Raw genomic sequence first — 15,039 nt, 5'->3', positions numbered from 1 at the left:
AACAACCCTGTAGGTTGCACGTGGGGCCCGTCCCTCCCCGCTCCCCATGCAAGCGGGCGGGGTCGGGATCCTCTTGGGAGCCTTGGGGGTGGAGCGCAACCCACCCCCTCCGCCTGTCCAATCACAGAATCCCGGGATTTGTGGGCGGGGCTGGGCCCGGGAAGGCGGGAGTGGTGGCGGCCCCCAGCCCGGCCCTCCTTTCTCGCTTGTGGCTGCTGCTGGGGCTCGGCTCCCGCAAACGCGGTCCTCCTTTGCCAACTGCTGCCGACCCGGGGGGGAGGGAGCCCTGGCCTGGACCCCTGGCCCTGCCCTCCCGGCTAAGAGGGAGAGTGGCCTCTTTAAATCCCCCACCCCAATCCCCTAGCCTGCCTAGGGAGGCGTGAAGCCCCGCTTCAGGACTGCACGGCCACCTCCCTCCCTGGCCACCCGTTTCCCGGCAGCCCCCACCCCTCCCTGCGTCCTCCTCGGCAGCACATGTCCCCACCTCCTGGCCTATCTCTTTCCTTCCTAGTCTTGTTTGCTCTTGTCTCCTCAAGCATGTTAACTTCCACGGGGCAGAGGGTCTTTCTTTCTGAGCTTTTATCCTTCGTGCTCTTGTGGGACCCGGGCAGCACTAGGTGTGCACGAAATCTTCGTGGGATGAACGACAGCCTGGGGAGGTGACTGGGGCCAGGGGAGCCCCCCTTGGCTCTCCCCTCGCCTTACTCCCTGCCCTCTCCCGCCCCCCAAAGGCCGGCCTCTGCCTCCCCATCAGCCTGGGCAGCAGAACACACCCTTCCTGCCTGCTCCACCGGACAAGAGCCTCCAGACCCGAGATGGGGGCGCCTGGGACCCCAGGCTCTTCCAGGGCGGCCCCTGCAGGGGGGCACCCTATTCCCTCGTGGCCCCGCCTCCCTCACCTCATTGGCACCTACCCGGCCGGTGCGGGAGGGGGGAGGGGGAGCACTGGCTCAGCTGGGGCGCAGACAGGAGGCCGAGTGGGCTGGGCAGGGTGGGGGAAGGGAGGAAACGGCTCCGAGCAGCCTTTCCCAGAAGTCAAGGGTGCCGCGTCCCAGAAGCTTAGAGGAGCAAAGATGAACTGGTTTCCACACGGTGGGCTTCTTGGGGCTTTAACATGCAAGTACGCTGCGGCACGTGGCCCAGGACCCCACAAAGAACAGGAGAACAAAGTTGTGGGGGGGACCCAGGGCTGGACTGGAAGGTGGGGCCTGCCTTCCCTTCCTTCATTCGTTCCTAACAGTCCTGCAGCTCTCACTTCACCTAAGACCTGGGGGTCCTAACTCGGGTCCCGAGGGAAGGAGGGAGCCTGACACTCAGCTCCGCCCTCCTGGGGCAGGGACACGCGGCCGCGGGGGCGGGGCGCGGCGCGGGGCGGGGGGGCGCAGGCGCAGGCGTAGCCACATCGGGGGCAGCACTTAGCTTCCCACGTCCCTTCCAGCACTCCCGCGGCACCCCTGGCCACCCTCCTCCCTGGTACTATGTCCCCCCCAACTTCCCGGGGCACCTACAGCGCCCAGGCCCCGGGCCCTGCACCCATTGGGGCCCGACTTGCTCTGTCGCCTGGGAAGGCTTCACAGTGGCCGAGCTTCCGTTCCTCCGCACCCGCCTGCGGCCACGGCCGTGGGAGGAACTGGGCGGGGGAAGGGCCTAGGGGCGGGGCCCGGGCCAGCACTCCTGCCTGGACCGGCTCAGCGCTCAGAGTGTCAGAGGCGCAGCGGGCGCGCGCTTAGAGCTGGGCTCTCGCGCTCAGTGGTCTCTCCGGCCGGAGGTCTCTCGCAGCCTGAGGTCTCCCGCGGCCTGAGGTCTCCAGCGCTCCGACGTCTTCTGTGGCCCAAGGCCTCCCGCGCTCCGAGTTCTCCGCCCCACCATGCGGCTGGGAAGGTGAGCGCGCGGACGGACGGGCCCCGCGGGAGCTGGGGAAGCAGCAGAGGCGCCGCGGTCTGGAGTGGGGTCCGGACTTGGGGCCCAGCGCGCCCTGACGGCCGCGGCCCGGGGACCCACTCGCCTGGCGGCGCAGCGGCGGGAGGTCCTCTCAGAGGGTCGGCTGCCAGGAGCGGGGTGCATCGGCGGGACCGGCGGGCGGCGCGGTCACCTGCCGGCAGGTGGCATCCGCCCAGGGGGTGGCGAGGGCTGGGCAGCGGGGGCGGACCGCAGTGCGTGGGTGTGCTTGGGGGCGGGGTCCCTGCGGAGGGAAGGGAAAGAGCGAAAGCTGGAAGGAGAGAAGACACACCCCACACATGCTCACTACCCCCCCCAAGTCCTCCCCACCGCCCTCCCCGGCCCCCACCCGATTGCCCAGAAGGTGGAAGAAGGAAGGATGTGACCACGCTGTGCCACTATCACACTTAGATACCTCAAAGGCCAGCTGGTCAGCCCACCGTTTGGTGACACGCCCCCCCCCCCAATCTGGGATTCCCCCCTCCCCCATCGGCAGAGCCAGACTGCCTGGGCCAGCCCATGGATCCTGGTCTCCTGCCAGCCTGAGGGGGTGGATGACAGCTTTACTCCCAACTTTTTGCCAGAATACCCTCTTCAGGGCATGTTGTAGGGTCAACAGCCTGTGGCCCGGGTGATGAGCTTATGAGGCACTCCGTCCCCATGTGTACCACCCACACAGCCCAAAAGCCTGTCCACACTTGGTTCCCCACGCCCAGTCTTCCCAGTTAGAGATATAGGTAGTTAAGACCGTTCCCTCAATAAAAGAAATAAAACTGCTGGAATGTCACAGCCATCCACATTCTGAGCCTGGGGCGCAGGCCTGGGGGGGGGGGCGGCGCTGAGGGGAGGGCACAGAGAGGCCAGCAGGCAGGCAGCACCCAGGCAGGGGCCAAACCGTTCTCCCCTGCCAGAGCCCAGAGCAGGTGCCTGCACCCCCAAGAAAGCCCCCAGAGGCCCTGAGGAGACCCTGCAGGCGTGTGCTCCCTGGACCCTGGGCACAGAGAGAGTGGGCCTGGTGAGCACCCACTGGGGGGCGCCATGGGAGACCAATGGGGGGCCATAGAGGGGTTTTCACGGCTTTGTATTTTAGAGGGCTTCTCTGGCTGTGAAAAAGGCTGCTAGAGGGGTTGAGACTGGAGGTGGAGGTTGTCAAAGCCATCCCTGCAAGCAGGAATGGTGGCCCCAAGAGAGACAGTGAGAGAGGACAGGCCCGCCAGCAGGCTGCGGCCTCTGTGGTGTGTGGGAGCCCCCGGTGGCCCAGGGCCTGGCGTGGGCAGGACAGCAGTGCGTGCCTGAGGTCACTTGGCATAGGCCGTGCCTCCTCCGTGCAGATGCAGATGACAGCTGATGGGGGCAGGGCAGGGGTTTCTGTGGATCCAGAGCTCAGGGGACGCGCATCCTGGGAGGCCTGCAGGAGGAGGTGGCTAGGCTGAGGCATGCAGGGTCCCAAGCCTCCCCGACTGAGGGTTCAAGGAGCCTCGGAAGTCACGAGAGGGGTGTGCTGGCCCCCGGCTGCCGAAGTTTGATCATGGTCAGAATGATCATGTCCCAGCCGAGGATCGGCCTGCAGCTCGCCTGCCTCTTCCTTAGGTTTTCTTTGACTCCCCGCGTTTAGACGGGGGGGGGGGGGGGGGGGGGGGGGGGGGGGGGGGGGAGTCAAAACTCTTCCTGTAAATACCTTGAAAGTGTTTTTTCCTGATTTCATACAATTTCTTGGAATACATCCCTTGCCAGGCTAGGCCACCAGAGGGTGGAAGGCTGTGCCCACCCTTTGTGATCATACTCTCCTCACTGTTTTGCAGGGCTGGTGGGGTGGTGGAGGGGTTGTTAACTCGGGAGCTGGCCCATTGCAGGGCTGCCAGCCCCTAGGGACGTGCTGTGCTCCGCACGGAGGAGGGCATCCTGGCTCCCCTCCCTGAACTCCTTGCCACCTGCCCAGGGGACCTTGGCCAACGGGCTGGCTGGCTGTGGATGTATTCACATTTCTTTGTGGGTGTAGGCGCTCCTGCCCAGGAGAAGCAGCCTGTCAGCAGGACTCACCTGCATTTCTGGTTGTTTTTTTCCAGTCCTGGACTGCTGCTACTGCTGCTCAGCGGCCTGCGAGCTGGTAAGTTCAGACGGGGCTCTCACTGGGGAGTGAGCAGCAGCGAGACCAGCTTCCAATCCTTCAGCTCTGAGCAGTGAGGACCGCAGGACGCAGGCGTCAGCAGGGTCCTCACCACGGGGGCCGTTACGAAACGGCTGGGTCCTCAAGCCCTGGGGTGACCTGCGGGCTTGAAGGCCACAAAGGGGAATGCTGTCCAGACCTGGAGTCGTTGTTTTGTGTTGTGTTTGGCGTAGGCAGAATGCGCTTCCTCCCACGTGTGTCAGTCCCTGTGCTTTCCAGATGAGGCGAGAGCCCCGGGCCTTCCTGTTTCTCCTGGCCCCTTCACCCCAGTCAGTCCTGGGGAGCCCCCAAAGCCACCAGCTTCCAGAAGAGCAAGGAGCAGGGATGAAGCCTTGCAGAGCCCTCCTGCCCAGAGGGTGGTGGGGTCAGGGGACACGCCCACTTTCCCTGTAGGCATTTAAGTGGCTGTGCAGATGGTAAAACCACTGACACGTTAAGTGAGCCTTTTCTGATGTAGTGCGAACAGCATTATAATACTGTTGTTGAGAAACTGATGTTTTCTTTTAAATGCTGAACTTTAAAAGAAAAAACCTTTTTGTTTTGAATTAATTATAAACTCCCAAGAAGTAGCAAAAATAGTGCAGTGCGATAGGAAATCCACATTGGACGATACATTGGGGCAGCTTATCGCAGATGTCTGAATTTTTTAAATATTATTGCATTCCTACGTGTATCTTCATACGTTCCTTTTCTACTAAAATGACTCAGAATTGGTGTTTGAGTCTTGCAACCAACAAGCTCCCCACCCCACCCGCCATAGAGTAACTTCGTAGGCTGTGGCCCAACCCCGGGAAAATAAACTTTGTACTTTTTGAATCCTTGCAGATATTCAAGAAAAAGAAGTCAGAGCGATGGTGGGCAGCGACGTTGAGCTCAGCTGCGTTTACCCCGAAGAAAACAGTTTTGATTTAAATGACCTTTTCGTTTATTGGCAAATCGGTGAGGAACAGAAAACCGTGGTCGCTTGCTATCTGTCCGGGAATGACTCCACCGGCTACAGCCATGACCGCTACCGGGACCGGGCCAGGCTGTCGCTGGACCGCATGAAACAGGGCGACTTCTCTCTGCATCTCTACAACATCACCCCCCAAGACGCACAGAAGTTTGACTGCCTGGTGTTCCGGAAATCCTTGGAATTGACAAAGATTTTGCAAGTTGTGATCACGCTGCATGTGGCAGGTAAGGCCGTGCAGCTGATGGAACGGATTTCATCCCAGTCTTACGTCCTGGAAAAAGTTTTCATAAGACCCATTTTCTGGCTCAGTCACCTGTTTCTTCCCATAAAGAAAATCCTAACTCTATTAGAGGGCTTCTGTTTAACTGTGTGTGAAGCTGAACTGGTTAAAAAAGATCATTCAGCTCATAAGAAAGTCATCCCTGACCTGAGGCTGCCCAGTTTCAGAAGAATCCCTCATCTTGCTGTCTTTGCCTCGAACTCTCCAACTCAATTCAAACTAGATTTTTATTTATTTTTTGATGAGGAAGATCAGCCCTGTGCTAACATCTGCCAATCCACCTCTTTTTTTTGTTTGTTTTTCCTGAGGAAGACCGGCCCTGGCCTAACATCTGTGCCCATCCTTCTCCACTTTGTATGGGACGCCGCCACAGCGTGGCTTGCCAAGCGGTGCGTCAGTGTGCGCCTGGGGTCCGAACCGGCGAACCCCGGGCCGCCGCAGCGGATCATGCGAGCTTAACCACTTGCGCCACTGGGCCGGCCCCTCGAACTAGATTTTTTTAGTGAAATTAGGAGGGAGTGCTTATAAGGCACTAAATGAGATCAGAATTTAGGAAAAAAATTAGTCGCTCAACCCACTTGCTCAGGGCCCAGTGCAGTGGAGACGGGCTGTGTCCGCCTCAGATGAATTGCAAGCTTTCCATGTCACTAGATGCAAATGAGGCTGGCCTTCTTGGAGCAGGCAGCGGGTCCCAGTCACTGCCTGCCAGGCTCAGTAGCCCCCTATTGATGGTGATAAGGGGCAACTCTTGGGCAGAACAGGGCTTGTACCCGCTGCCCAGACCACAGCCCTGGTGTTGCCTCTCTCAGGGGTATGACGGGGGGCCTCCCTCTATCCTGACCCTTGGCGCCGTGTACCCCTCTGTTTCTGACCTTCACAACCTGGCATCCCTCACCGCCCGTTTCCCTCCCCCGCAGCAAAATACAGCATGCCTGTGGTCCAGCCCCCCAGAGACCCCTCCCAGGACAAGGAGCTCACCTTCACGTGTACGTCTAAGAATGGCTATCCGAGGCCAAATGTGTACTGGATCAACAAGACGAACAACAGGCTGCTGGACGAGGCCCTGCAGAACAACACGTTCTTCTTGAATGAGAGGGGCTTGTATGACGTGGTCAGCGTCCTCAGGCTCAGGTGGACCCCCAACGTGAACGTCGGCTGCTGCATAGAGAACGTGCTTCTGCACCAGAACCTGACTGTCAGTAGCCAGACAGGTGAGGTCCCCCGGGGTCTGCACGATGACCCCAACCCGAGACTGCAGGGCAATGGTGGCTTGGGAAATGCTCTCGGGCAGAAGATAAAGCCCCTACAAGGTGACTGGGCAGCGGCATCAGAAAGGTGGCTGGAACGGGGAGGAGATGGGAGTCAGGCATGCAGTGATGAAAATCACCATGCTGCTGAGGGCGGGAACGGGGCCGGGTGCTCGGTGCACATTGCTTAACTTAATCTCCACTCACGGGGCGAGTTTTGGTGACCCGTTTTACGGAGGAGGGACTGAGGCTCTGAAAGTTGTGTAGCATTTCAGGAGCCACAGGACTAGGCAGCGAGGGCATCAGGATTGAAGCCCGTGCCTGCTGGCCCGGGGCCTCCCCGTGGAAGAGGCACAGGCAGGTGACTCCTTCGTAGAAGCCACTGGCTTTCAATCTGTGTGTCCTTGTCACCCCTGTTCAGATGACAGGTGGAACTGGGAGGTGAGGAGCTCTAGGATGGGGTCTGCGGGCCCTGCCTGCTGCAGAAAGTGGGTGCCACCAGCGGGACCCTCACATACGCTCCTCCTGCACTGCAGGTGGGATGTAAGATGGTGTGGCCACTGTGGAAAACAATCTGGCAGTTCCTCAAAAGTTAAATCTAGAGTTTCCACATGACTCAGCAATCCCACTCCTGGGTATGTCCCCAAGAGAATTGAAAACGAGACTCAAACAAATACTTGTACATGAGTGTTCACAGCAGCCCTATTCACAATTGCCAAAAGGTGGAAAGAAGCCATTTCCAGGGTTGAGTGAAGGGATAAACACAATGTGGTCCATCCACACAGTGGACTAGTGTTCAGCCAGGAAGAGGAATGAAGAGCTGACATGCTACAACGTGGATGAACCATGAAAACATTGGCTAAGTCAGAGAAGCCAGACACAAAGGTCCCACATGGTGACTCCTTTGAGATGAAGTGTTCCGAGTAGATAAATCCATAGAGACAGAAAGCAGATTAGAGGTGGCCAGGGGCTGGGGGAGGGGCGTGGGGAGTGACTGCTGATGGGTGTGGAGGTTCCTTTTGGGGTGCTAAAAAGTTCTAGAATGGGCCGGCTCCGTGGCTTAGAGGTTAAGTGCGCGCGCTCCACTGCTGGCGGCCTGGGTTTGGATCCCGGGCGCGCACCGACGCACCACTTCTCCGGCCATGCTGAGGCCGCGTCCCACATATAGCAACTAGAAGGATGTGCAGCTATGACATACAACTATCTACTGGGGCTTTGGGGGGGAAAATAAATAAAATTATTAAAAAAAAAAAAGTTCTAGAATTAGGTAATAGTTATCTCTGCACTATATTGTGAACGTACTAAATGCCACTGAATTTTCACTTTCAAATGGTGAATTTTGTGTTATGTGAATTCCACCTTAATTTTTTTCAAAAAGCTAGCAATAAATCTAGAAAAAAATTAAATTAGGTTAAATTTAAAAAGCCAGGAAGAATCTGTGCTTCTCACATGCCCCTCCCCAGGCGCGGAGCTTTAGGAAGGGCTGGGATCACAGTCACACAGGCAAGTGGGGAAGAGCGAGACTCCGAAGAGACAAAGGCTCACCCGGAAGAGAGAACCCTCCTCTGCATCAGGCTGAGATTTCAGAAATCACAGCGTCCTGCCAGAAAGCTTCTTCAGAATCACTGTGTCCAGTGCTGTCTTCTTCAGGATGAAAAAGGACCCCACTCCTCCTTCCCCTTTAAGTCTTGGGTTGTTTTCGTCTTTCTCGTAGAAACGCTCACTGGGACCAAGGACAGCATCACAGAGGACCCTCCCAACACCCACGAGGAGAGAAACAGGGCCGTGTTCAGCGTCCTGGCCATCCTGGCCGTGGCCGTGGCCATGGCTACAGGCTGGGTGTGCAGGAGCAGGTGTCCCTGTGGAAGCCACACAGGTATCAGACGGGCGCGCGGTAGGTGGTGGACGTTTCTTCTGTTGGTGTGAGCGTTTGCCTTTTTCAGTGCAGAGTCCTGTTTACAAACTCTGCAAGATGCTACTTTCTTTCGAAGTGCGGTTTTAATAGTGTTAAGGTTCCTTCATGAGCATCCGCAGCCCCGCGGCGCCAGGATGTGGGTAGGAAGCCCTGATGTCTCAGGCTCCGCATTCCTGACACAGCCGCGTCTCCCTGGGGTGGGGTGGGAATGACGGACTCTGAGTACAGAAGAGAGGACGAAGTTCGTTTCTGTGGAAGCCCAGCCGCCTTCGTTCCCGACGATACTGTCTTTCCAATTCCGGCCAGACTCAAAGACAGATCCATTGAGTCTGGGTGTTGACTGTAAAACAAAGTAGCAGAACTCACAGTGGAGGCAGAAGAGCCCAGAACGTGGACTCGGTGATGACCCAGTGTCAACAACACCCCCAGTGTTGACCTGGGGGTGGAGGTCGGCAGTCATCCCCAAAGGTCCTAGTGACAAAGTTGGGGCTCTTCCTGGGCCCCCCGGGAGGGTGGGGACAAGGGGAGTGCTGGTTAAGTGGAGCGGGTTGCCACTGGATTAACGTGTTAGCTCACAGCTGGGGCCCTCCCTGACGGAAGGAAGTTTCCACGTGCTGTCCTGGAGTTTCCAGTGTATTGCCAATTCCATCATCCCAGAAATACCTCCCCCCGCCCACGGCCCCACTGCCCATCCGGCCGCGGAAGGGCACCGTGAGTCCGGGGCACAGAGCACCTTAAAATGTTTCCCTGCACTCGGGGCCACTGGGGTCTTTAGTGCGGCCCCCTCTACACCCTTTGCTGCCCGCCCTGAGCGTTTCTGGTTTGCTCTGACAGGTGCCTGGCGGCGAGGCTGGAGCAGGAGCTCACCGGTGAGTTCGCCGAGAGGGGGAAAGACTCGAGGAGAAGTGTGCCACTTACGTGGGCCCAGGCTGGCCTGGCTGTCGGCTTCCTCCCTTGTTTGCCTTTTGGCACGAGCAATACTTGATGACCAGGAAGTAGATGTTTCCATTTTTAGAGACACGGTGAAACCCCCAGTGATGCTTAGGGAATTTCCTCCTGGCCCCTTCGGCGTGGGTATACTTGCTGACATGCAGAACTTTCCCAACACACAGAGAAGCAGAGAGCCTGGGACCACGACCCCCAGGCACCTCCACCCAGCTTCCATTCTCCATCCTCACTGCCTCCGTGTGCCCCGCCCGCCCCGGGCAAGTCCAGACACCAAGTCGTTGTAATAGAGCAGTTATCTGGTGTCTCCTGGCAGAGGTGAGCACCCCACAGTCCTGGGAGCAAAGGTCGATGTGATTCCTGTCCCACTTTGGAAAAAACATTCACACAGAGTCTCCAGTTTCCAGCGGCAGGTGTCCCGGGCTGCAAAGGGTCAAGGGGCTTTGCAGTCAGGCTGGCCCAGGCTCCATGCCTTAGGCAAGTGACCGCACCTCTCTGAGCCACATTTCTCCAGCTACAAGCAAGGGTCCTCCTGGGGAGGGTGGGCCCGGGCTGTGCACAACACGCAGCGCGGGTGCCTAGCCCACAGCACCCACCACGAGTGGGCCCACCTGTTTCCCCGGGTGAGTGAGCCGGGTCATGCGGGCTGACCTGCTGCGGGAGATGCACTCCCCGGGCCCACGTGAGCCAATTTCAGATGACTCTGGAACACAGGCTGTAAGACATCCGGGGCTGCCTGTTCCTGCAGTCAGGTGCCGTTTAAAGGCAGCTACTTCAAAGTCTTCAGCCTCAGTTTTCACCATCCTGAGTCCTGAGAAACCAGCCCCTCTGCCCCCAAATGAAAGGGAGCAGGCTCCAGTGTTTCACATCCCTCTCCCTTCTTCTCTTTCCTTCCCAGACCACGTGTGACGAGAACTTACCACCCCGGGTGTGTACAGAGCTTCTGTGAGATGCCACCAGGAGGGACGTTGGACGGCAGCTTGAGAGTTGACTCGAGCAGCTGGTGACAAAAGAGGACCATCTGCCCCCATCTGCGCCATTGACAAGGGGCCTTCATGGACCTGGAGCCTCTCTGGCCTGGAGGGGACACGCAGGGGCTTCTCCTGGAAGGACCACGCCTGATCACAAGAGAATGTGCTGGGTGATGCCCCGATATCGGAGTGAGGTCCTTTCAAAAGGGTCCACAGCTCTGGAATGTGTGTGCCCTGGGTGAGTGGGCTTCTCACCTTTGCTGCCAAATCTGAAGGAGAAGGGGGCCTGTGACGGCTCCTTCCCATCACCATCTCCGAGACCCAGAGTGAAACCCAGACCCGGCTGGGGGACAGGGGTTTCTGAGGCCGGAGGAAGGGGGTCATTTGGAAAGAAGAGTGAGGATGCCCGCTCTCTGCCGGGACGACCTGTGCTGGCTGGAGGACACTCAGGGTGTTCTTGGGAGAGGGAAATGCAGGGGCTCACTGCGATTCTGCCATAAGGACCCCACCCCACCCTGAGGGCGCAGGAGCTGTCTGTGCACATGGGTGTGTCCCAAATGCAGGAAATGGTCAGCACCAAAAAACCCCTGGAAGAACCCCCGGAATTCACTGGGAACTTGTTGGTTTTGGTCAAAAGCTAGGTTTCCCTCCTAAAAAGCACAATGGAATTTTTCGAGAAGAAAATCTACTGCTGGGACCCACGTATGCGGGACGCAGTGGCCTCCTGGGGTGTTCGGCTCTGCAGTACGAGACGCACCCCCGGGAGAAGCAGAAACTCAGCCCAGGTGGGACTGGGGATGCGTGTTTCCAGAGGACACAGGCTTGGACACATGACCGTCAAAGTCCTTCAGAGCGGCCGGGACGGGGAGGGAGAGGGCACGCTCCTGGCAGCGTGGCAGCCTTTTGGACAGAGTGGGGTTGGGCAGCTCCTAGCCACTCTCTGCGCCCGTCGCCCACGGCCCCCCGCCCGACCTCCCCTGAGGACCTGCATGGTTGAATGGAGACTCTGACTCAAACACCGGGGTCCCCGGGCCCCAGCAGGACCCCCAGGGGACAGAGCTGGACCGTGGCCTAAGTCCACACTGGTGTGCGGCCCCTGGCCCTGACCCTCCCGGGCGGTTTCCACGTTGGTGCCTGGAATGGACCTAGCAGTTTGACATTTCTAGCAGGTTCTGCCCAGGTAGCTCCGGGTAACCCAGATGTGCACCCCGGGGAGATAGGGCCTGCTGTTCCACCCGTGGTCGGTCAGCACTGGCGGCCGTGTGGGGCGCATGTCCCAGACCCAGACTTGGAGCCAAAGTGAGGACATGGCTCAAGGGAAGCCAAATTCAGTACTTGTCACAGGAAATTGTCTGTCTGTCTGTCTTGGTGCCAGAAAGCCCTCATGGCTTTTAAATGAGTGGAAGAGGGATCCTCCAGACTCTTAAGGTGAAAGCATTAGAAGACTCGTGTTGTTCCTAAAAGAAGGCCTGAACGGTGGCCAGCCGGCATCTGGAGTGAGGAAGCCCGAGGAGGCGGGGTGCGGTGCCTGTCTGCCACGACGGTGCCTGATGCCAGGACACACACAGCCCCTCCCTGAGCGGGGCCGAGGGCCTCACACCACCCTCCAGCCTCGAGGCTGGGCCTGCCCGTCTTCAACAGACCCTGAGCGGCCTCTGGAGATGCTCAGGGTGGCCGAGGACGTGCTCTCTGTGCTTGGTGCTCCGAGCCATCGTCTCCCTGCTGGTCCCGACAGCCCCTCGGCCGTGGCCTCGCAGCCCCTCCCTCGCTGCTCTGGCGTGCACCAGGGTCCTCGGCTCTGGGAAATACGGGAAGGGCCTCTAGGGGGGACCACAGCGCACTTTCGTGTCTGCGAGGCTTATACAGGTCATCCCTTGCCCTTCCAGCCCGGACGATCGCTGTTTGCTCCATATGCTGTGTGGCAGACAGGCTGAATGTCAATGTTTTGACATCTGTTTCTGGAAATCTGACTTAAGAGAATACAAGGTATAAGCTGTGCCCGTGTCCAGCGGCTTCAGTCACTGCAGGGAGTGTCTGCCCAGTCAGTTCAGCGCGTCCCTACTGCTGGTCTAGAGACCCTGCCCCTGCCCCAGTGGTTCTCACCCAGGGGTGGTTCTGTCGCCCAGGGGACGTTGGGCAAGGTCTGAGACATTTGGGGGTTGCTACTGGCCTCTCACGGGTAGAAGGCCGACAGCACACAGGACGGCCCACGGCAGAGAAGCGTCCTCCAACAGGTCGGTGGTCCGAGGGCGAGGTCACTTGCCCATGGGAGGGGTGAGCGGAGCCCTTGCCTCCCATCCCCATCGCTCTGGGCCTGGGGAGTGCTGCCACCCCACACGGTGGCTCCTGGCCCGTGGCTATCTGTGGCACAGGAAAGGTGACTCACGGTTGACAGGGCCAGGCCCCGGACGTTCTGGGTCAGGGTTGTTAGCCTTCTCACCCAGCACAGCCCCCGGTGCCTGACCCCTTCAGTCCATAGGCTGGACCCACCGTCGTCCTCCCCCCTCGCTGTCCTTGCCCCCTGTGTCCTCCCTCCCCCATGTCCTCCCTGTCCCCACCCCCCTACACCGGCCGTGGTCTGAGCACTGGGCTCCACCCCGAGAGTGTGATTCATCTCCACGTGTTCTGGGGCCTCCTGAGGCAGAGGTCAGCTGGGGCGGGTGCCCGAGGCCGCTGTGAGCAGGGCCACGAGGAGGGGAGGGCACCTGTCACACCCGACTGGGGTTTTCCTAGGCAGGGACCAGGCTGTGAGGGGGAGTGGTCGCCCAAAAGGCAGTGGGGCCTGCGCTCCGAGAGGCAGTGGGTGACTGGGGAAGCTGAGGGCTAAATGGAGGAGCAGGTTCTCAGAGAGCAGTCGCCACACGTGTGCTTCAGAATGTCCCAGATGCACGGACCCACGGGCAGGAGACAAGGGGACAGTGAAGACTCCTGCTCTCTGCAGCTCCAGGGAGGATTCCACTCCGCCCACCGTCACCATCTCCCTGAACCACCATGAGGGGACAGCAGCAAACACTGTGATTCAGCAAATGCCACCCAAGAAGGGTGCTGGGCCCAGGCCCCCCGGGACCCAACAGTGAGGGCCTGTGTGTGGTGTCTGCCATTACAGGCCAGGCAGGGGCTGGGGACACACCCGCTGCCGAGGCCATGAGCCCCTGTGAGGGTCCTGGGCAGCCTGGAGCAACAGAAATCCATCTCCCACAGTCTGGGGGCTCGAGGGCCAAGGTCAAGGTGTCACAGGGCTGGTTCCCTCTGAGGCTCTGGGAGAGGACCCTTCTGTGTCTTCTGCAGCTTCCGGTGGCTCCAAGTGGCCTTTGGCGTGGGGCCACACGCCTCAGTCTCTGTGCTGTCCTCGTCGTGTCTGTGTCCTCTCCTCCTCTTACAAAGACACCAGTCATTGGGGTCAGGGCCCACCCTGACCCAGGGTGGCCTCATCTTAACTAACGACATCTGCAGGGAACCTATTTCTAAATAAGGCCACATTCGGAGTTTCTAGGACATGAATCGGGGCGGGGGGGGGGGACACTCTTCAACCCACCGGCTGCCACTGCCACGCGGAGGAGAGAGGGAGTGGAGAAACGGGGAGGGGACTGGGAGATGGTTCAGGGAGGGCAGGGCCAGGAGGCAGGCTACAGCCTGGCTGAGGCCCGGACACAAATACAGGGTGTGCTTGCAGGCCCTGTGCGCACCTGCCAGGTTCTTTGCCCTGGTGGTGACCAGCACAGACACGGGCCTGTTCTCGCCTCCACTACAGGGGACACCCACCACGTGCTGGGCCCAGCGGGTGAACCCAGCCCCACCCCTGCTGGTCAGGGCCTGCCCCTGCGGGGGCATCACAACGGGAGACCACGGTTCCCAGTGCACCGGGCACTGGCCCTGGCGCCCCGCGTCAGCCTCACCGTGACCCCGGCTGCCCTGCTCTTAGCCGGTCTCTGACAGGTGGGAATTAGGTGGGGCTGCAGTCAACATCCGAGCCCTTGAGGGTGACGACAGAAGGCAGGTTCTCCCCGCCAGCTAGCGCCGCAGCCTTGGGAGGGGGCAGCCCCAGGCCACCTCAGGCCCACACCTTCCTCTGGGCCTTCCTTGGGGCCCACGCCCCCTCCCCGCTGGGTCAGACTCCTTCAGGTGCATGGGCAGCCCCCCAGGGACGTGCCCTCTGGACGTGGCCCTCCTGCAGGAGGTGCTGAGAAACCAAGTCTTTGGTCTCGGGGAAACCGGGCGTGGCCTGGCTGAGGCTGGAAGGAGCTGTGGGTGGAGGACAAGGCCGGACGGATGGAGGAGTCCTTAGAAAGAGAGATGGCCAGACCTGGAGGTGTGATGAGGAGGATGCAGCACATGGCCAGGGTTGCTGGGGAGGGGGCCCAGGAGAGCAACAGGGTTCAGGCCCAGGAATTGCCAGGCTCCGGAGGACCGAGGTCCAGCAAATCCTTATTAACCCCAAACATCAGCCACTGTGTCCTCAGTGGTCCCCGCCCCTCCCCATCAGCCAGGCCTGGGCATCACCGCAAACCCACTGCCCTGCAGGGCCCGGGGCCCGCTGGCAGGGAGCAGGGCTCCATGGAGACTGCCAGTCTCCTCAGCCTAGAAGGACGAGTCACTGATTAAGATTTCACTCCAGACTCCA

At 59.7% G+C, this 15,039-nt stretch overlaps 1 protein-coding gene across 1 annotated transcript; it reads left to right on the top strand.

Moving 5' to 3' along the window:
• Positions 1–1,740: 1,740 nt before the first annotated feature.
• On the top strand, positions 1,741–13,167 carry ICOSLG (inducible T cell costimulator ligand). Its single transcript, XM_058523222.1, has 7 exons — positions 1,741–1,881; positions 4,005–4,045; positions 4,931–5,284; positions 6,258–6,551; positions 8,302–8,463; positions 9,337–9,371; positions 10,346–13,167. The coding sequence occupies exons 1-7, from the start codon at positions 1,868–1,870 to the stop codon at positions 10,394–10,396; spliced, it is 951 nt and encodes a 316-aa protein (XP_058379205.1). The 5' UTR covers positions 1,741–1,867; the 3' UTR covers positions 10,397–13,167.
• Positions 13,168–15,039: the final 1,872 nt, after the last annotated feature.

Source organism: Diceros bicornis, chromosome 27 (assembly GCF_020826845.1).
Source record: "Diceros bicornis minor isolate mBicDic1 chromosome 27, mDicBic1.mat.cur, whole genome shotgun sequence".
NCBI lineage: Eukaryota > Metazoa > Chordata > Mammalia > Perissodactyla > Rhinocerotidae > Diceros > Diceros bicornis.
Note: the sequence above shows the minus strand (reverse complement) of the source record. Positions and strands in the feature narration are given on the sequence as shown.